Source organism: Polyodon spathula, chromosome 8 (genome assembly GCF_017654505.1).
Source record: "Polyodon spathula isolate WHYD16114869_AA chromosome 8, ASM1765450v1, whole genome shotgun sequence".
Lineage (NCBI taxonomy): Eukaryota > Metazoa > Chordata > Actinopteri > Acipenseriformes > Polyodontidae > Polyodon > Polyodon spathula.
Window position 1 is genome coordinate 14,278,054 of NC_054541.1, and position 21,056 is coordinate 14,299,109.

At 43.8% G+C, this 21,056-nt stretch overlaps 2 protein-coding genes across 2 annotated transcripts; both read right to left on the reverse strand.

The window, feature by feature from the left end:
- Positions 1-933: 933 nt before the first annotated feature.
- On the reverse strand, positions 934-10,478 carry ahcy (adenosylhomocysteinase). The gene is made up of 10 exons (XM_041256947.1): positions 10,361-10,478; positions 9,086-9,276; positions 8,701-8,776; positions 8,030-8,182; positions 6,783-6,895; positions 5,719-5,926; positions 5,486-5,573; positions 4,893-5,007; positions 4,321-4,515; positions 934-1,705 (listed from the first exon to the last, which is right to left on the reverse strand). Exons 1-10 carry the CDS (start codon positions 10,386-10,388, stop codon positions 1,574-1,576), a joined length of 1,299 nt encoding a protein of 432 aa, XP_041112881.1. The 5' UTR covers positions 10,389-10,478; the 3' UTR covers positions 934-1,573.
- A 4,126-nt stretch (positions 10,479-14,604) lies between these two features.
- On the reverse strand, positions 14,605-18,913 carry LOC121319488 (charged multivesicular body protein 4b). The gene is made up of 5 exons (XM_041256948.1): positions 18,563-18,913; positions 17,114-17,291; positions 16,551-16,665; positions 16,285-16,411; positions 14,605-15,882 (listed from the first exon to the last, which is right to left on the reverse strand). Exons 1-5 carry the CDS (start codon positions 18,744-18,746, stop codon positions 15,821-15,823), a joined length of 666 nt encoding a protein of 221 aa, XP_041112882.1. The 5' UTR covers positions 18,747-18,913; the 3' UTR covers positions 14,605-15,820.
- Positions 18,914-21,056: the final 2,143 nt, after the last annotated feature.

Sequence of the window (21,056 nt, forward strand, 5' to 3'; positions counted from 1 at the left end):
TTATCCCGTCGCAGATCGGTCCTCAGAGCTTCATCATGTAAACTCACTGAAGGTTCCAATAGGACCAGCTCTGCAAACAGAGAGAAAACGCACACACACACACACCCCGGTCCATAATGTCAGCTAAAGAGGTCTGCGCTGAGTGTTACTGCCATATTATAAAACTCTGAATGTCAATATGAAGGCGCACAGGGAGAGCAGCTTAAGAAAATCTAGCAATCCCATAATGGCACTTTCATCAGCAGCTGCTTTCCATTTAAAATGTCATCAGAAAAGGTGGTTTTGGGTTGAGCTGGAGGTCTCAGGGGACTTGGTTTCATGTTCTGCAGGGGTTATAGCCTTCAGGGCTTACTCAAAGTCAAAGGCCTGATCGGGGTCTGTAAACACAAGCTTGTTAACCAATGCCCTGTGTCCTAATTAACTAAGGAAATCTTGATGCTTTTAGGAGTCAATTGAAAACTATGCCAATAAACTTGAAACAACTATCCACTTCCCCAGCTCATGATCTGTATTGTGTGCCTCCCCATCTCAGTGCATGGAACTGTCACCAGCACTTGATACAGACACAAGATTAGAAGTGAAAAACTCAGTTACTCACTCAGGGTAATAAACGTCACCCAGACCACAGACCCTTGAGCATGGCGCACTGGCAGAAGTTGTTTCCAGGGGCGGTGATTAATGTATTGTTAACAAAAGACCAGGTGAACTACTTGTGTGGGTACTACTTTTCCCAGTATGGGTGCAGATTTCTGAGGGGAAATCCAGTCACCGTCATTCAAGTATTAGTGCGAGGGCACTAATAACCCACAGTCATTCAAAACAGGGTACAAGGTCACCGATAACCCAGTCATTGAAACCAGGGGGAGAGGGCACTGATAACCCACAGTCACCTGAACCTGGTCACCCAAGGACTCAAGAAAAGTCAAAGCTACATAAACTCAACCGTTTATTTTGAACACTTACATTTATTTGGAATTCTATGCTTAAAGCAAACACATTATTCAAGTGTTAAGACATGGCAGTAATTCCAACAGAAGTGTCCAACGCTGCTATTAGTTCAACTAAGATGTCAACGTTGGCCATGTGGGGGTGTTCAAGTCAGCATTCATTTCTGGAATCTTGTTTTTTTTTTTTCCTTTAACAAAGCCAAATTTCACTTTGAAGCGTCTCATTAGATGAAGTGCTTTCCAGTTTGGAATTGCTTTATTTCAGAACTAATAGAATGGCAGTTTCCTTCTCATTAGGCTGAATGGTCAAGCGAATGGTTTGGCAATCATGAAAGCTCATTTTCAAAGTGATCGACTTGCTGGCAATTCACACAGTTGGGCAACGATCCCTCACGTCACACTTAGGTAAAAGTCTAATTACCGTTCTATTGCAGGGCTAACTAAATGCCAGGAACAGAGGGAGTTTTTTCTGCAATTAAAGACGACCACAAACAAATGCAAGGCTTAGTGCCAAGCGATGGGGGGGGGGGGGGGGGGGGTTTGGGACACACCTGACAACTCGTTCCAGTAATCCAGAAATGAATGCAGCAGCTTTGGAAGCGCTGGCGAGCGTTGGAAGGTTGGTCTCAGTATCTGTAGTGGTCTGGCTTGAAGGGCCCCTCCTTGGGCAGGCCGATGTACTTGGCCTGCTTGTCAGTCAGTTTGGTGAGCTTCACGCCCAGCTTCTCCAGGTGAGCAGCTGCCACAGCCTCGTCCAGCTGGAAAGAGGAGGAGGGGAAGAGAAGTCAGTAAGCTGCTAGCCATTACATTAAATTCATTTAGCAGAGACTAGAGGGTGAACTACGCATCACAACTGATGCAGAGTCGCTTGCAACAGCACCTCAGTTTTAGGTCTCATCCAAAGGACGGAGCACAAGGAGGTTAAGTGACTAGCTCAGGGTCACACACAGCGAGTCAGTTACCTTCTGGTAACAGGTCCCCTTTCTTTAACCACTGGACCACCAAGTCTCCTAAATTTACCATGTAGAGCCAAGCCAGAGAGGTGCACTGCACTGGGAGATTAACCAGTCACATTTATTATTTCATTAGGCGTCTATTCCAATTGCTTGGTGGAGAAACACGGGCCTACGGATGGGACGGTGCAAAATTTGCACAGCATGAACTGTTAAATAACGTGGTAACCTTAATATCACAGTATACAGCACATCATGCAAGTTATCAAATAAAAGGCTAAAAAAAAAGGAAGAGACTAAAGTCAGTCACCTAAAATTACCAGAATTCACAAAAATAAAACAAAAACACACTTCCTCTCATGGAATGATTTAAACATTTTGAATTTAGTATTTTACTATGCCAAATAACTTTGTATGTTTTTTTTGTTTTTTTTTATAAAGAATCTGAATTAAAAAAAAAAAACTGAAGTTGTACTCTCAATGTTATACTACAACAGTATTAAGGTCTAAAATGAAACAAATACTTTGTGTAGCCAATGGCAAACAGAATTAGGAAATTATCAGTCTTTTGCTTAACAAACATGTACCACAGGTTATTTAAGAGCACAGATGAATTGTTTATTTTTTCAACCAGACAAAGTGTGGCCAAAAGAATATATATATACACACACACACTCTAAAACATGTTCTTGGATTTACATTTACAACATTGCACAAGTCAGCTTCCAATGATTCACACGCATGGAGTTTGGGGAAAAAAAATAAAAATATTATTAAATAATTAAATAAATTTATTTATTTATTAAATAAATCAATTAAAAACATAATGTATTAAATCTGTGATAATTGATGTAAAACTTTACAATAAAGTTAATGTTTATCAATTACATTAAACTGACTGATAATCCAGACAAATGTAAATATTATATTGAAAATGTGTGCTCTGCTGCAAGGTTTGGAGAAGGCGTTTCTCTAAAAGCTCCGTGTGACGTCAGAAAGACAGCAGCCAAGAGCAGCAAGCTCTGGGTAACAAAACGCAGCAATTGAAACGTGTGTTCTGTGTCATTGACCATTTCCTTCAAAACACAGTATCAGTTCACAAAAAGATCTTCCTCAGACACTTTGCTAAGGCTGCAAGTACCATCGTTTGATTTAGAAGCAGCAGATTTGCAGTTCAAAAATGTGTTAACCGGTGTATAACCGAATTATAATAACTGCAGTTTAGAATAAAAGCAACTGTATTAATACCGTAACGTACCTAAACCGTGGTAAACTGAAAAACCGAAATACCAACCCATCCCTACATGGGTCCATCAGGTTCCCAGACACCACTTTCAGCAGGGTTTTGAAACCCGAGCAGAGTGTGAAACTGTTTAAACCTTGAGAGGCCGGCCAATAAGAATACAGGGCAGTCTCTTCAAGACCAGTTCTCCAGTGCGAGCAGCAGATCTAAAAGACTAGCAAATCAACAGGGCTGATCTTGGCAGAACCAGTTAAAAAATGAAAAGCTTCTAGCGTATAAACCCCCACTAAATAACAACAACCCGCAGCGATTAAAATGCGAAGGAAACTAAATGTAAACAGAGTGAGATCAGCCTTCCTGCAGAAAATCAATCCAAGCATCACATGAGGCGGCTTCACCACACAGATTGTGGAATTTCCTGCCCAGCCCAGGGATCGCTTCACTGTTGAACAGTGGGGATATCTCTCTCTATTGAAGAGGTGCCGTGGGCCTCTCCATTGCGTCAGAGAATTTAAAAAAAAGCAAATAAAAAGCAATGCCCAGTTAGTTTTTTTTTCTAAGATATAATAAAAAAGGGGTCCAGCTGAAGTTTAATTTGTGGCAAGAAATAAAAATTTAAAAAACCACACACCACTATAAAAACGAGTGGCGTGACAACCCTTTTACATAGAAGTGTGTGCCGATGGGCTGAGCCAGCACATTTTTATTGCTTAGTATTTTCTTTAGATATAATAGAAGTGCTCCCACCTCTCTAAATCTACTCAATACGACGCTCTGAACCTCTTCTTTGCGCAGAGTGCAGTCAATAATGGAAGAACGACAAATACAGAAGAACACAGCTAGCTTGTGAAACTCAGCCAGCCCTGCCACTTCTAGAGAGTGAGGAACACATTGCACTCCCTGCAATTCCATCACATATCCCAGAGAAGATTGCAATTCTAGACAAAACAGGTCACTGATGTGTCAACAGTTACCCTGGCTTTGCTTTCATAACAAAACAATGACCTGTCAGACGCTCAGCTTGCATAGAACTACTAAAACAAAAGTAATCCATCTGGACATGCGAGGACATGGCAGAAGCCATTCAAAAAAGTTTAAAAAGGACATGGGGCCGTCCTGGCACTGCATCTAATTTGAGAAGAAACCTTGCCATGCAGAGCTGCCCAGCCCCTCTTACCTTCTTGGGCAGGAAGTAGACCCCCAGGGGGTATTTGCTGGTATTGGTCCACAGCTCGATCTGAGCCAGGACCTGGTTGGTGAAGGAGTTGCTCATCACAAAGCTGGGGTGACCCATTGCGCACCCCAAGTTCACAAGCCGACCCTCTGCCAACAAGATAACGTGCCGGCCGTTCTTCAGCGTGTAGCGGTCCACCTGCACAAGAGACAGACACGCACTATTAGAGAACTGCCTGCATGGGCTGGTTTGTGCAAGTCTATCCGATTCTACTGTACCTCAAATACACTGTCCATCATGAATAGCAGACTGGTACAAGTGTCATATTGAAGCTTACCTAGGTTTCACAATCCTCATATCTACATGCAGGGGCATATACATCCATGGGAAAAGCATGCATTGAACAGGCATAGTTAAGCACATTCCACCCACATGCCTCTTCAACCCTGTATATTGTGAAAAGGTTTCAGTTGAGCACAATGGTGGTTATTTGCAGAACTGCAAAATCATTGGCATGATAGGAAGCTGGTGCATTCAGTACAGAGGCAAAGTGTTACACTTGCAGTTTGACTCACCTGGGGTTTAATGTTAATCTTCTCTGAATTCTCATTCAGCCACTTCACGTCAATTTCAATGTCAAAGTGTCCGATGTTGCAGACAATGGAATCATCCTTCATTTGTTCAAAGTGCCTAATGCAAGAAATTGGTAAAACAGAATTGACTGAATTGGTTTCATGCACAGTGTCAAGAGTTACAAGCAGCCTAAATCTGTCCCAAAAAAGCCTGCATTTTACTTTTAAAAACTGCAGGTAACTTGCACGGTTGACCCGTTTCAGCATTTCCACCCGTTCTCTACAGATCTCCATGATATCCAAGGCGATGAGGCTCTACACAGTTATTACAGACAGATACGATCTAGCTATATTTGTTTGATTGACTGCCATCAGAAACAGCAGCCATTCAGAGCAGATATACCCAGCATGCACCCACTTGCCTCTAGACTTCTGTTTTAACAGCAGGAACACTGTAAATCTTAAACCACCTAGTTGAAGCTCTCATTGCCCTGGTGGTGCCTGGCTAGTTGCCCGTCCTGACAGTGACAGGCTAATTGCCCTTGTTTGAAGCTACCTCTGAAGAACCGCTCAGTCCTCCCGGCGCACACACTCACCTTCCCAGCAGGATGTCTTCACAGCCAGTGGTCGTGACAAAGATGTTGCCTTCTCTGCAGGCTTCGTCCATCGTGGTCACCTCATACCCTAAGAAGAAACCAGAGCAAGCCTTCAGCAGAGCTAATCCACGACCAACCCTAACCAGAGCAAGCCTTCAGCAGAGCTGCTTATCCACGGCTATTAAAACTCTGCAGTACAATATGCAGTAAAAACAAATCTTTTGTTGCCTCACCCTCCATGGCTGCCTGCAGTGCGTTGATGGGGTCGATCTCTGTGACGATGACTCGCGCCCCGAAGGCTCGCAGCGCCTGCACACACCCCTTCCCCACGTCTCCGTACCCCGCCACCACCGCAACCTTCCCAGCGATCATCACGTCCGTGGCACGCTTGATTCCGTCGATCAGAGACTCACGGCAGCCGTACAGGTTATCAAACTTACTCTGCAGAGAGGGATGAACAAGGGGGCGTTACTCTCTTCACACCCCAGAGCAGCAAGCACGCTTCAGTGTAGTGTGCACCCTGGGAGCAGCACTGGGGTCTGCAATACATCCATTTGCATTTTTACTTGAATTAGTTTATTTTACTAGATCCTGCAGTGCTTTATTAATGGGAGGCACCATTTCAGCAAACCATTTCTCAAAGTTTCTTTACTCACACTAGATCATGTTCTTTGAAGATCAGTCAGCAAGTGTTTAGTTTACTGTAGCTAGTGTACACAGGGGAACCCTAAGCCATGAAACAATACAAACTGCAACAAACCCTCACACTCAACCGCTGGTGTTTTTAAGCTGCTGTATTTCTGCCTTTAATCTCCATGTCTCACGCGGAGGCTGGATATGGCGATCACTTCTAGGTTTCACATTCATTTATGATCATGTGTTTGACGTTCTGGATGGATCACAAGGTCACAGAAAAGCAGTCACTCCAATAAAGTCCTATTCCCAGAAAGTCAACACAAATTCCTCTCAAAGACTGCTGGGAATGGAATTCCAAAACGCACAATAAACTGTCCCACACACAACATACAGGCTCTAACTGGCAGAAAGGAGACAGAAAATAATGCGGAACGAGAGCAGATCTCGGAGGACGATTTGGGTTTAACTCTGCTTTGTAACAAGTCTACAGGGAATGCAATCTGGAGATCCTGAGGCGGTTTTGGAAGTAGCAGAGACTGCAGACAGAAAGATCCGATTCTCACACTGCTCTCTGGCAGAATGCAAGGAGAGCCGGGGGCACTGAAGCAAGGGGAGGTTTTACAATACTGACTTGCACGGAAAGCACGAGTTACTGTGGTACCTTTGTCACTGAATCATTCACATTGATGGCTGGGATTTTGAGCTCTCCATTTTTCAACATCTTGTACAAGTTGTGAACTCCTGTGGTGGTCTCTTCGGAAATCCCCTTGATTCCTAAAACAAGAGAACAATCAAATACATCTGCAACTCTGGTAGGAGCAATAAAACAGCCCTAGCCTTACTGAGAAGGAGCAAAGGGTACCCCATCAGCTATACCTCTTCAAGCACTGGGGCTCGCCTCCCCTAACCCTACCGATATCCTTCAGTGCCTTCATAAACTGACACTGCAAACCCCACTACACTGAAATAGATCATGAAAGAAAGAGCAAAGAGAGTGACGACAACCAGCAGCTGAGTGCAGAGCTCTGATCAACATCAAAACTGGCGCTTCTTATCAAGGACAGGCAGGAATAACACAGGCAGCTTGAACATGGGAATAGATCAGCCTTCCACAGTTCAATCCACAACCCAGACAGTGTTAAGAAAAGAAAGACACAATGAACTTCAATAGGACAACCTGCTTTTACAATGGCAGCATATAAAGTGTTTCTCACTCAGTTTTACACTAAACTGAAGTGTGCCCCCTAGATCCTAATCTGGAACACTGGCCAGTCAATGCAGTAGTTTGGCACACCTCTGCATGCTACTCATTAACAGCAAAGGCCAGCACTTCGTACCCCCCCCCCCCCCGTTCCACTCCACGGGACAGGCATTTTTCATCTCTTGTTTGCATAAGGATTACAGTGTTTGAGACTAGTTTCACACAAACAGGATTAATGCAAAAGACAACCGAGGTGTGCAAGGAAGCGCAACACCCCCACCTAGTGTCCAACAGGAATGCAACACTACTCGACAGACTTCTTGCATCCAAGCTCATACAAAATGACCTTCAGTCACCATTATTAGTTACCATTGTTTGACTAAACAAATGTAAATCACTCGTGATCCTCTTCAATTCTGGAGTGGAAGGTTAGAAGCACACAGCAGCCCTGCGTGCAGTCCTGGTTTCAGAATTCCAATTGTTCAACACTCCAGGGGCCAAGAAACTGAGCCACCAGACCCTCGATTAGTCTTCCCAACACCCCGTCCACAATACTTGAGTGACTGAGAACAAAGGCTTTTACATGACTAACCGAGGCCCGATTTGTTCAAACAGCCTCTTGACCATTTCAATACCGGACCTCACTGAGGAGCGTTCTGAAACCCAGGGCTCTACCTCGCTGGCATATCCCAGCGCGGTGCCCTTACCTGGGAGAAGCTTGGGGTACTTCTTGTGCACCATGTTGGTGAGGTCCCCTCCATCATCCAGGATCATGTTGAGTGGCTTCCCATCCTGGAAATAAATGGTCTGTTCAATGCACCAGATGTACTCCTCATCCGTCTCTCCCTTCCAGGCGTACACTGGATGACGAGGGAAGAACAAAGCACAATGACACAGGGAAGTGCATGCTGGAGAGAGTTAACAAGGCAGACTAGGAGGACAGCGCTTCAACTGAGCTCTTATGCAGATGACTGGGTTCGTGCCAGGACTCTTCTTACTGCTGCGTTCCAGAAGCTTGTAAAGGAGTGATCAAGCGTACCGCTGCGCTTCCACAAATCATTCAACAGAGCTGAGCGTCACCATCACACAAACACACCTACAAACAAATGTAGGACAGTTTTCCATCCATTACACTGCATGTGTTTAAAGTGAAAGGAAATTGATAACTCTTTAGGACACAAGTCTCCAGCAGAAGGGCCAGACAAAACTGCTTGTTTAATTTTGGGGGAAACTTTTGAGTACTCAGATTTGCCTTTTACATAAAGTAAACTGGGAGACAGATGCAGCAAACCTAACAGGACAGGACTGAAAACTAATAACCCAAACCCATGTTTAAGGAGCGCAGTGTGTGCTGCTTCAAGCCATTCAGATCACTTACCAGGAATGCCAGTCTTGGCAATGGCCGCAGCCGCATGATCCTGGGTGGAGAAAATGTTGCAGCTGGACCACTGAACCTGAAACACAGCCAGAGCGCAACGTGGGGTCACGGTCACAGATAAGACAACACCACACGAGAGAAGCTGTCCTTTCTATAAACCTACAAGAGAATGCATTCCTTTACTTAACAGCAAGGTCACTTGCACACAGATCTGTCACACAATTGCCTGTTTAGTATTGGTGACTGAAAGTGCAACAAGGATTTCCTGCAGATGGTTTTGGGTGGAAGAGGAGCACAGCCACCGAGCACTGGAAACAGAGCTGTGCTCCCCTGCACAGGACAATGATATTGAAGCCAGTCTCCGGGATCCCTCAGCAACTCTCACCTCGGCCCCCAGAGCTGTCAGGGTCTCGATCAGCACGGCGGTCTGGAGGGTCATGTGGAGACAGCCGGCAATGCGTGCTCCCTTCAGGGGCTTCGCCTCCCCGTACATCTCCCGCATCTTCATCAGACCCGGCATCTCGTTCTCCGCGATCTCCACCGCCTTGCGGCCCCACTCCGCCATGCTGATGTCAGCTGCAATCAAAAGGAATGGAGCGTCTGGTCTGAGAACCTCTTCAGATCCGAGCACCAGCCTAGTCACTTCTCATTAGCACCAGGCATGGAAGAGAGACTCCCATTGCAAAGTCATTTCCTGTTTCACTAGGAGCTTTGCACCAAATGGTTTGGGGAAGGTGAAGACCAGGGCTGTCCAATACACAAGCCCAGAACTGGAAGGGCAACAGGGAGCTGTGCGCTATTACTCAACAGTCACTGAACTGGAAGTGTAGTGCAATGTCCAGTAGAAGGGATTGCACCGTGAGCGAGTAAAACTCGTCCCAATTATGGGAGGTCGGTTTTAAGGCATTATAAAAGCAAGCGATCATGTTTCATAAGCTTCACTTGCATAAACCAATTTATGTAAAAAAAAAAAAAAAAATGCGCACACACTTACAAGTTTTTAACAAAGATCCACCTGCAAACGCCGCCACGTGTGAGCTTTTGCACAGCTCTAGGCCACACATCTAAGAATAGCTCAAGTTTAACTCCTGATTGTCAATCAGCGAGCACTTTGGCAGGCTCGTACGGGCAGTCTACGAGTTGTAGTTTTTCCAAGCTCAAGGTGTAATGCACACAAACGGGAGGGACTACAAATACCAGCATGCACGTGAAAATTTGGACTATATCTACAAATCGGGAACCACGCTGCAAAATATTTTCCCCTCCGGACAGAAATAAACATTAAACGCGTCGCCTATTTGGAATGATCATCAATTCAAACGGTCACTAGCATTTACTGTATATCAATTAACACATTAGCTTTAAAAAATTAAAACATAAAAATCAACCATCGTATGAGCTACAATGCACAAAGCAAGTTACTGACAAAATGCAGGTCAAAATCTACAACTATAAACCTGCAATGGTGATGCTATAAAAGACAAAATTATCAATACTCCAAAATAGCCTCGCATGTTAAACAACAAAAAATTGATTCTTTACCATCAGGAGCGGGCCAGCCTCGTTTTCGACTGTTACATCTGTTTTACAGACCAGAAACACAAGATTATATTATTTATTTATGAAACACAATACCATTTATTAAACACATGCCACTTACCGACTTTGAAAGGCAGTTTTTCGGACATGTTGATGTTGATTGGGCGGGATTTACAGAATGAAATGAATTACTCGCCCAGACCGTCCGCAACTGCGCTGTACTAGTAAAAGGGAGAGGGGGCAGATCCTCTCGAGGCTTTAAGTACACTGTCTCATTAGCATATTCATGAGTTGCTTTCCGTATCAAGGTCCATATTTCATAACCGAACGCGGTGCAATCGTGGGCATAGTCTGACATGAAAGCTGTGACTGGATACGGCGCCCGGTTACCCTTTACCGGCACTGGTGTGGTGTACAGAAGAACCTGGACCGTGTTTTTTTTTTTTGTTGTTTTTTTTTTTTTTTTTTTAATACGACAGGCTCCTTCAAGTTATAGTTTAAATTACTGAGAAAAACACAAACACACTCAGAATACCTATATATATATATATATATATATATATATATATATATATATATATATATATATATATATAAACAATGCACTTCCCAGGTCATTTTCAGATTTATCAGGAATGGAATCAGGACTCCTATTGCATAGCAGTTTTACCTATTCCAGGTTTTTGAACTAGTAGGATGTTCTGTAGTGTGTGTGTGTATGTGAACTAGAAGGATGATCTGCAGTGTGTGTGAACCAGGAGGATGTTCTGCAGTGTGTGTGTGTGAACTAGGAGGATGATCTGCAGTGTGTGTGAACCAGGAGGATGTTCTGCAGTGTGTGTGTGAACTAGGAGGATGTTCTGCAGTGTGTGTGAACCAGGAGGATGTTCTGCAGTGTGTGTGTGAACTAGGAGGATGTTCTGCAGTGTGTGTGAACCAGGAGGATGTTCTGCAGTGTGTATGTGAACTAGGAGGATGTTCTGCAGTGTGCATGCGAACTAGGATGTTCTGCAGTGTGTGTGTGAACTAGGAGGATGTTCTGCAGTGTGTATGTGAACTAGTAAGATGTTCTGCAGTGTGTATGTGTGAACCAGGAGGATGTTCTGCAGTGTTTGTGTGAACTAGGAGGACGTTCTGTGGTGTGTGTGTGTGAACTAAGAGGATGTTCTGTAGTGTGTGTGTGTGAACTATGATGTTCTGCAGTGTGTGTGAACTAGGAGGATGTTCTGCAGTGTGTGTGTGTGTGAATAAGGAGGACGTTCTGCAGCGTGTGTGAACAAGGAGGATGTTCTGCAGTGTGTGTGTGTGTGTGTGAACTAGGAGAATGTTCTGCAGTGTGTGTGTGCGTGTGTGAACCAGGAGGATGTTCTGCAGTGTGTGTGTGTGTGTGAACTGAGAGGATGTTCTGCAGTGTGTATGTGAACTAGGAGGATGTTCTGCAGTGTGCATGCGAACTAGGATGTTCTGCAATGTGTGCGAACCAGGAGGATGTTCTGCAGTGTGTATGTGAACTAGGAGGATGTTCTGCAGTGTGCATGCGAACTAGGATGTTCTGCAGTGTGTGTGAACCAGGAGGATGTTCTGCAGTGTGTGTGTGAACCAGGAGGATGTTCTGCAGTGTGTATGTGAACTAGTAAGATGTTCTGCAGTGTGTATGTGTGAACCAGGAGGATGTTCTGCAGTGTTTGTGTGAACTAGGAGGACGTTCTGTAGTGTGTGTGTGTGAACTAAGAGGATGTTCTGTAGTGTGTGTGTGAACTATGATGTTCTGCAGTGTGTGTGAACTAGGAGGATGTTCTGCAGTGTGTGTGTGTGTGTGTGAATAAGGAGGATGTTCTGCAGCGTGTGTGAACGAGGAGGATGTTCTGCAGTGTGTATGTGAACTAGGAGGATATTCTGCAGTGTGTGTGTGTGTGAAATAAGAGGATGTTCTGTAGTGTGTGTGTGTGTGTGAACAAGGAGGATGTTCTGCAGTGTGTGTGTGTGAACCAGGAGGATGTTCTGCCGTGTGTATGTGAACTAGGAGGATGTTCTGTATTCTAGCTCCTGCAGCATGATATCTGAAGTTGCAAAGCTGAAATAGTATCAGAAGAAACAGCAGGGGCTGGAGTATAGGATTTCTTTCTAACAATACATCGGCCTGTTTGTTATTATTATTTTCATCTTATGTTTCAGAAACCAGGACAGTTAATGCTTTTAGGTTTTATTTTTAAACCTTAAAAGTAACCAGCTTTTTCCAGCTAAACAGTAATAATGTTGTGTCTGATGCCATGATACACTACTGGTCAAAAGTTTTAGAACACCCCCATTTTTCCAGTTTTTATTGAAATTTAAGCAGTTCAAGTCCAGTGAATAACCTGAAATGGTACAAAGGTAAACGGTAAACTGCCAGAGATTAAAAAAAAAAAGTTTAGGTTACCAAAAACTGAAAAATAACGTACATTTTAGAGTTATACAAAAAGGCCTTTTTCAGGGAACAAGCAATGGGTTAACAACTTACAGCTGTTCTGCAGCAATGGAAGTAAATTAAGCCTTGAAAGTTAATGCTAACAATTCCTACAGGTGTCCCAGCTTTTGTTGATTACTTACAAACCCTCTGTCTGTATAAAAGCAGTGTTGGAACAGACTGTGTTACTACACCCTCTTAAGCATTATTTGGACAGTATTGTACTGCAGGAAGTAGTACATTGCTATCATAATGGCAAGAAAAAGGCAATTAACAAAGGAAGACAGACAGACCATTATAACCCTTAAAAGTGTAGGTCTTTCCATTAGAGAAATTGCAAAGAAAGCCAAGGTGTCAGTGAGTACAGTTTCCTCCACCATCAAAAGGCACTTGGAAACTGGAAGAAACTCTGACAGGAAGAGGTCTGGCAGACCCAAAGCCACAACAGAATCAGAAGACAAGTTTCTGAGTCAACAGCTTGCGTGAGAGGCGGCTCACAGGACAACAGCTTCAAGCACAGCTTAACACTGGTCGAAGTAAGCAAGTCTCAGTTTCAACTGTGAACAGAAGACTTCGAGCTGCAGGTTTGACAGGTCGAGTAGCAGTAAGAAAGCCATTGCTAAAATGGCAAAATAAGAAAAAGAGGCTTGCCTGGGCCATGAAGCACTGCCAGTGGACTACTGAAGACTGGAAGAAGGTCTTATGGACTGATGAATCACAAGTTGAAATCTTCGGTTCATCACGCAGGGTTTTTGTACGCCGTCGAGTAGGTGAAAGGATGGTTCCTCGGTGTGTGACACCAACTGTCAAACATGGAGAAGGAAGCGTGATGGTCTGGGGCTCTTTTGCTGGATCCAGAGTCGGTGTCTTGCACAAAGTGAGTGGCACCCTGAACCAAAATGACTACCACAGCATTTTGCAGCGCCATGCAATACCCAATGGTATACGCCTAGTTGGTCAGGGGTTCATCCTACAGCAAGATAATGACCCAAAACATACCTCCTGGCTATGTCAGAACTACCTTAGAAGAACAAGTGCAACACATTTGTGGGAACTTCTGTAACAGTGTTGGGAAGAACTTTCCGTACAATATTTGATTTCCATTGTAGAAAGAATGCCACAAGTGTGTTCGGCTGTTATATCTGCAAAAGGTGGCTACTTTGAGTAAAAAATGTAGATTAAATTTTGTTAAACAAAACGATTCCATGATTTCTTTTTATCTCCAATTGTTTATTTGTTCTGTGCTTTAATTTCAGAGTACATTGAGACATTAAACTGCGTAAATTTCAATAAAAACTGGAAAAATGGAGGTGTTCTAAAACTTTTGACCGGTAGTGTATATTCTATAGTGGTCCTCCGCGGGACAATTCCATTCATACAACACACATTCTGAACCTCAAGGCCTTACGTACGGTTCACATGGTTTGCTATGCAAGTATTGCTGCATAGTGGAGATCCCCCTTCAAATCTCAACAGAAGTGCTTTCAGGCAGTTTAGTCCTCTTTCCATGCATTGCACAATCCAGAGCCTGCTCCTGCCCTAGCCCTCAATCATGCCTCGTCATCTCTGTGCCCCAGCCCCCTACTACTGGCTAACTCTGCAGGGCATGCCTAAAGATCTGGAAAACAGCAGTCCCTGCCAGTCAGGCTAGAGTACCTGGTTCATCTCAGCCGCAGGTTTCTGATTGCCCACAACATAATGAAAGGACAATACACTGCAGGTGGAAACTCAACAGACCAGTGTGTGTGTAAGTGTGTGAGTGTGAGGGTGTTAGCCTGTGTGTGTGTAAAGAGTACACTAGGAGGCGCTCTGCCTTCCACACATTGCAAACAGAAACTCCTCCACTACAAACAGCAGATTAGAAGATTAAACCTGGTCACTCTACACAGCCTCCACCTAAAACAAAACTAACAGCAGCAAATAATCAACAAGTTTAATGAATATTCAAATAATAGTCTGGATCATGAAAACATATACATGTATACATGCTAATGCTTGTGTCAACACTTCCAAATATCCATACACACCGCAGTTTATATGTAGAAAACGTACAGCACGTTGAACAACATCCCTTTTGTTTAACAACAAGATACTTGTCAATTCCATGCCAGTTTGCAATGTGACCTACCTTTGGATATCAAAAAAAAAAAGCACACATTTCCTATCTTTCCTGGTATCCCAATTAAAACAATGTCCTGCTGCACATCTTTCCAGACTACGTTTGTAGAGGGTTTAGTTTGGGTTTGCACTGGATTTTTCTCTCATACACAAAAGCAATCTTCTATACAGAAGAATATTTTATATTTTATAAACATTATGGAACCAACCAAAGAAAGCAACGATTGTATAGCACGTGTGCATGTGAAAACCCAAGTCACTGCTCAGAAGAATAAACAGCACACATTACATGCCAGTTTATCTAACTCGTCTGACGATTACAATAGAAACACATTTCATTTGCTTTGAAAATAAAAACCTAACCATCAGTCAATTCAGCTAATGTTACGATATTTAAATAATTTAGTGGTAGCCTTATGCAAATCTTAAATTAACACAAAACCAGCATGGCCATCAGCTTCCAAATGTACTGAGAAGTCCATCCCAAATTCAAGGACCCAGCAACTTCTGCTCAAAGCACCCAAACCCCCAAAAAGCACTTCTTTCCTTTAAAAAATAAAGTTTAGCCAGCAACGACTGTGACTTAAACGCAGCCTTATGTTATCACTGGAGATATTTTGAAACTGACATTCAAATTGAAAGGGTCTGTAAGGGACATTGTGTTGAGCATTTTATTGGATTGTTTCCAATTAAATGAATGGCGTGTGTGTGTGTGTTGTGGTGCCAATGGCTCCTGTTGAAGCAGGAGTGTAGCAGAGTCTTGACAGCAGTATGCTGAATGAAGTGGATTGGCCAAGGGTCTGAGAAAACCCCAGTGTCTGAGAAGATGGCTTCCCTTTCTCCAAGGGGAAATGGGTTTAAAGATACCCCACTGCACCCCTTACTGCTGTGGGAGGAGATTAAGAGCTATGGGTATCTGGAGTACATTTCTTTTCAATGTCACACACAGCCCACTGTGAGAGCTGACAGTCTTTCCTCTGTCCTGAAGCAGAGTGGCGGGCGCTGGCTCTGCTGCAGTTACATGGTTTCAGCCCAGGCCTCCAGGTCTTTCATGTCTTCCTCGTCTTCCTCTTTCTTTGCTGAAATCAGAGTACAATGCGCGAGTCAACACAAAATCTGGATTTGTTTTTTACCGCTAGATGGTCTTTTAGTAAAGAAAATTCAAAAGGCTTATTTGTCTAAATGTATTAATAAAGGTTGTTTTTTTTGTTTGTTTTTTTTTCAGCTACTGTATTTTGATTTTCTTCAAATGACTGAAACAAATAAATACTGTTACTTAGATCAGGGCAATGGGTTACAAAAGGGTTGCATAAAAGTACTGTTACTTTGAATGAGTCTGTTGCTTCTTTAGCTCCAGCACTATAGCTTGCTGAAGAGCAGGAACCCAATCATGTGTTCCAATGAAAGGAATCTGCTGGTATGAAATGGTTCTGTCCTCATGAAGCTCCCCTCCCGTGCTCTCCTAAGAGCAGCTGCTTTACCTGGCCTCGCTGGCAGGGATGTGGAGGGCACGCTGGGCAGTGCTACAGTTTCACTGCCTCCAATCTCCAATAGGTTTTTGTCTAACTCCTCTTGTTCTAACTCGTCCAATTCTGCCAGCAGTTCATCCTGGATAACAAAGTTAACAAAACAATCAGTTCCATGTGCAGTTCAAAGACACTTGAGCATCAGAGCATACATACAGACACCCTCCAAACCAATTCATTTGAACCATGAAAACCCTCACGTAAGAAACCCTGTCCCTTACCTCATCGAAATCTTCTCCAAATCCTACGGGTTTGGAAATAGCATCAGAGATCTCCTGTGCAAGCTCCTGCTGTTCTGTGATGTCCTGCATTAAGTCATCTACTTTATCAATATCCCTGAAAACAATGCAAAAGACATTAATGCATTGGTGGGCTAATTGGCTAGCCCTGTGATTCAGTAATAACTGAAGATGCAGATACTGATAAAAATGATACAGAACAGTACATCTGAGAGCTTTTCTTAACTGGTTTTGAATTAGTGCCACTCATGCAGAAAGGTTTTAAGGAGGTATATATTTATACAAAGCCAATGCAGGATTTACCACCTGTATGAATTTAGTAAAGAAGTTACTCTAGTCCCAGAGCAACATTCCCAGTTAGTGGAATAATGGAAAGAATGAAGTCACACACAAAAAAAAAAAAAAACAGTCGAGAACTAAAACGGTTGACAATGTTCTACCAGCAGCCAAAACATTGCTGTGAAAGTTCCCCACCCCTTGTGAATGAATAGAGAGCTGTTTCAGTCCCACAGCACAGCCTCTGTGTTGGAAGAAAGTTCCCTTACATGTTCTCGTGAGCAGCTTTCATGGCTTTAGCAGCAAAGCCCATGTTCTTGAGCACCTCTGTGTTTGTGTTGGCATTCTCCAGCGCCTCCCTCTGGAACTCAATGGTGGACAGTGTGCCGTCGATCTGCGCCAGCTGCTTCTCATACCTCTTCTTGCGCTTCAAGGCCTGAAGAGCAGCTGTTGGCAGTACAGTGAAAGCAAGTTTCAACTATCAGATATGTTCAAGATCTTTCCAGATAACAGCCTGACTCTCAAGCATGCCAGATATATTGAAGATCTTTCCAGATAGCAATGCCTAGTTTCATGCATGTCACATATTTTCGAGATCTTTCCAGATAACAATGCCACCCAGGGACTAATTCTGCAACATCCTTGGAAAATGTCCTGGATGCATGTCATGCGCAATGCATGTTTGTGAAGCTGGTAAAAGTTAAAAGTTTCAATTAAACGATTGAAAAAAAAGTACAGAACGTACCGATCCTGCTCCTCAAAACAAGCTAGCATTGTAAGAACACACAGGAGGAGTGAAAACACATTCAGTCCCATTTCAGTCTGCTATCTTTACACTCTAGCACACATATCTTCCAAAGGTCACTGTGCAGTCTGTGTGGATTCTGCAGCTGGGTCACAATATGCACAACTGATAGGACACTTCTGATCCAAAAGCTGAAACAACCTTAAGTCCTGCTGTATCTTTATAAGGAATGTAAACAAACTGTACAGCCAACGAGGTCTGGGTGAACATAAGGGTACACTACGAAAGTCATCCAAGAACCATGCTAGTATAAAACTGGAGGAGACTGCAGTTAACAACACAGTTTCCATTGAATACCCTTTTTAACAGACTGCGTGCTATATCGTACTGCAGTACAAATGCCCTAACTCCACAGGTCGTCGTCGCTAATTGTTTGACTAGACTGAGTGTGTGTGCTACTGTTACTCTTACAGCCCGCACAGCTGCAATGTGCAGGAACGGTCCTCTGCGTGACTCAGGGTGTGGCGAGGGACCTCGTGAACTGTTTGTTGAATGGCGGTAGTGACGTCACTTACACTCGCTCTATTTTTACATGTTAAGTTCGGACTCTAGACATCTGCCTGTGCCACGCAAAACGACAACATTACGATCCTACAGTGGCTTCGATGACAGAGTGCACTGTGCGGCTCCTATCCTCATTACTGTACTCTGTAACGGAATGCTGTGCGCCTGTGCACAGACAGTACCCACGGGTGGATGGGTACCCCCTCCACGACATCACTTCCCAGTTTCCAACAGTTGCGTCACTAGTCGGAAGTTCTTTAAAACACTGCTGATCAGATATGTATTGGCGTCCTTGTCTTGTTGTTTTCATCCGCTCTGTTGCTAGGAAATAACCGTTTCTTATACATGGGAATATATAGCCAAAAGAATCGATCTTGTGTTTTCGTGTCCCTGTCCCTCTCCCTCTCACCTCGCTTGTTTTTCGTGCCGTGTTTCTTTGCAGTCAGCAACTCCTGGTCAATCTTTTTCTCCAAGAAGTCCTGTTTCTTCGTCAGCATCTCTTCGGTGTCTCTGAGCCGCTGGATCGCCTCCTGAGGAGTCGGGGCTTTGCCCGTTTTCCCCCCGCTCCCGAACAGCTTTCCGAACAAAGACATCCCGGAGAAACAACTACGCACTAAATAAAATAAAATAAAAAAACCCACACACACAGTTTCACTAGTTAACGATGCTTTGCCTTCTGGTTTCAGCGAAAAGCCACCGCCGGCTCGCCGCCTTGTTGTTATTCCTCCTTCCTCACTTGTTGTCCAGGGCTCGATGACGTCACGCTCACCAGGCCGTGAGTCACGCTGCGTGCGTTTTGGAACGTGGACGCGCCCAAGAGCGTCTTAAAGTCGAATGCGTGTGTTTTTTTTTTGTTGTTGTTGTTTGTTTTTTTAATATTAATGCATTCAGAGCACGACTCTAGTAAAGTCACAAATACATATTTAAAACGCAGTGCATGTCGCCTACGTCTTGTGTAACAGGTAAATTGACCAACCTGACCACCTTATATACAGGCGGGACAGAAATGTAAGGCTCTGGAAGTGAAGTCAATTTGCTTTGTGGAAAGGACACAAATGTCTCTGCTTGTAGCGGTAGATGGTTTCCCCCTTTAAACTCATTTTGAGATATTATTCTGAGGTGTGGAAAATATCTGTGCGAACCCAAGGAACCGTGGTGTTTTAAAAAGCCCGAGATCTAAGGTTATAGGTGCTACTAGAGGTAATTGATTAAGATAGCTTTTAAGTTTGCGTTTCAGCCCGAGGCAGTCAGGTCACGGCACTACAGGGTTAACCGCAGCGGAGCAGAGTGCTCATATTTCCAGCAGAGGGCGCGCTGTGATAACCGAACCTCTACATACACAGTAAAGTACGTAGGATCAGCCCTTTATCCATGAATCCATCACATGTAGGAACATATAACTTAGGGTTCCATTTAATCCCAATTATAAAAAAGTGGGATATTAAAAACGGTATACATGAATATAGTGGTGTGTCTGGTATGGTATGTAGACAGTTACACTTCAGCCTGCGGCTGTGATAGAAGTCAGATTCTAGCCCTTTCTTCTCTGCTGCCTTTGTTAAGTTACATAGGCAACCAAGGCTCCTAAACATGACTCACACTTTTGAACTTCATGAGTAATATCTGACTGACACAACATATTTGAAGATGAGTTTTTGCACAAAAAAACACACCATGTTGAACCAAACTGAACCCTGGTTAAATGTGCATTCAAACTGCACCCTTGAACCCTGGTTAAATGTGCATTCACACTGCACCCTTGAACCCTGGGTAAATGTGCATTCAAACTGCACCCCTGAACCCTGGGTAAATGTGCATTCAAACTGCACCCCTGAACCCTGGGTAAATGTGCATTCAAACTGCACCCCTGAACCCTGGGTAAATGTGCATTCAAACTGCACCCCTGAACCCTGGGTAAATGTGCATTCAAACTGCACCCCTGAACCCTGGGTAAATGTGCATTCGATACAAAGGAAACTGCACAGCTTTTCCTTACAGAAAGCCAAAGAGAATGTCTCATATCTCTGCAATGCCCCACTGAAGTAAGATATGATTTTGATGCATTTTCATGATCAAGGGTTTGTTTAGCTGTGTGTTCATTGCTATTGATTGTGTGATTCTCCTGATGTGTTTGTGTTTGCCAGTGTGTTTGAACTGCTCTTCCGCCCCTGCCTTGTTCTCTTCACAGCCTCTTCTCCATCTCCTTCCTCCTGCTCCTCCTCTTTCCCCGCTGCCCCCAGCACATATTCCAGACGACACACTCGTCTTCTGTGATTCACACAGCCTTGCAGGCACCTTCCATGCTGGGCACGTTTAATCAGCTGTGAAGGTTACTAACTAGTTCACTACGGAAAAGAAAGCTTGTGGAAAGCCCAGTTTGTATCCCTGTGTGTTTGATGTGAGTGGTGACTGCAGAGTCTCTCTGAAATCCTGGACTGGACGTCAGCCCATGACCGGAGTGTGGAGAGACATGTCAGCAAGAAAGGGAATCAGCAGCCCCTCCTTTCACTCTGCCCTCTCCAGCATTAAGTCTTTGAGACATACTTCACTCACCTTGTGAGGACAGTCCATTCAAACTGACCCACTTACAAGTAACTCTGCTGTGCTGTCACATACATGCATGCAGTTAACACTTGATAGATTATGTCAGATATGAATACAAACTGGCAGCAGCATTTATAAATGTACAACGATATATCAGCATTACCGTTTAAAGATGCAATTACGAACTAGCAAGAATGCATCGAATTATCAAATCTTACTACTGTCTGACACATAAGAGGAAGTACAGGCAACATATCGTTTCTGTGTTAATAATTGTCAAAACCTTTTATAACCAAATTCTATTAGCTATGTACTCTTAAACTAGTGTGAGCATTGTTAGTGGGTTCAATGTGACTGAA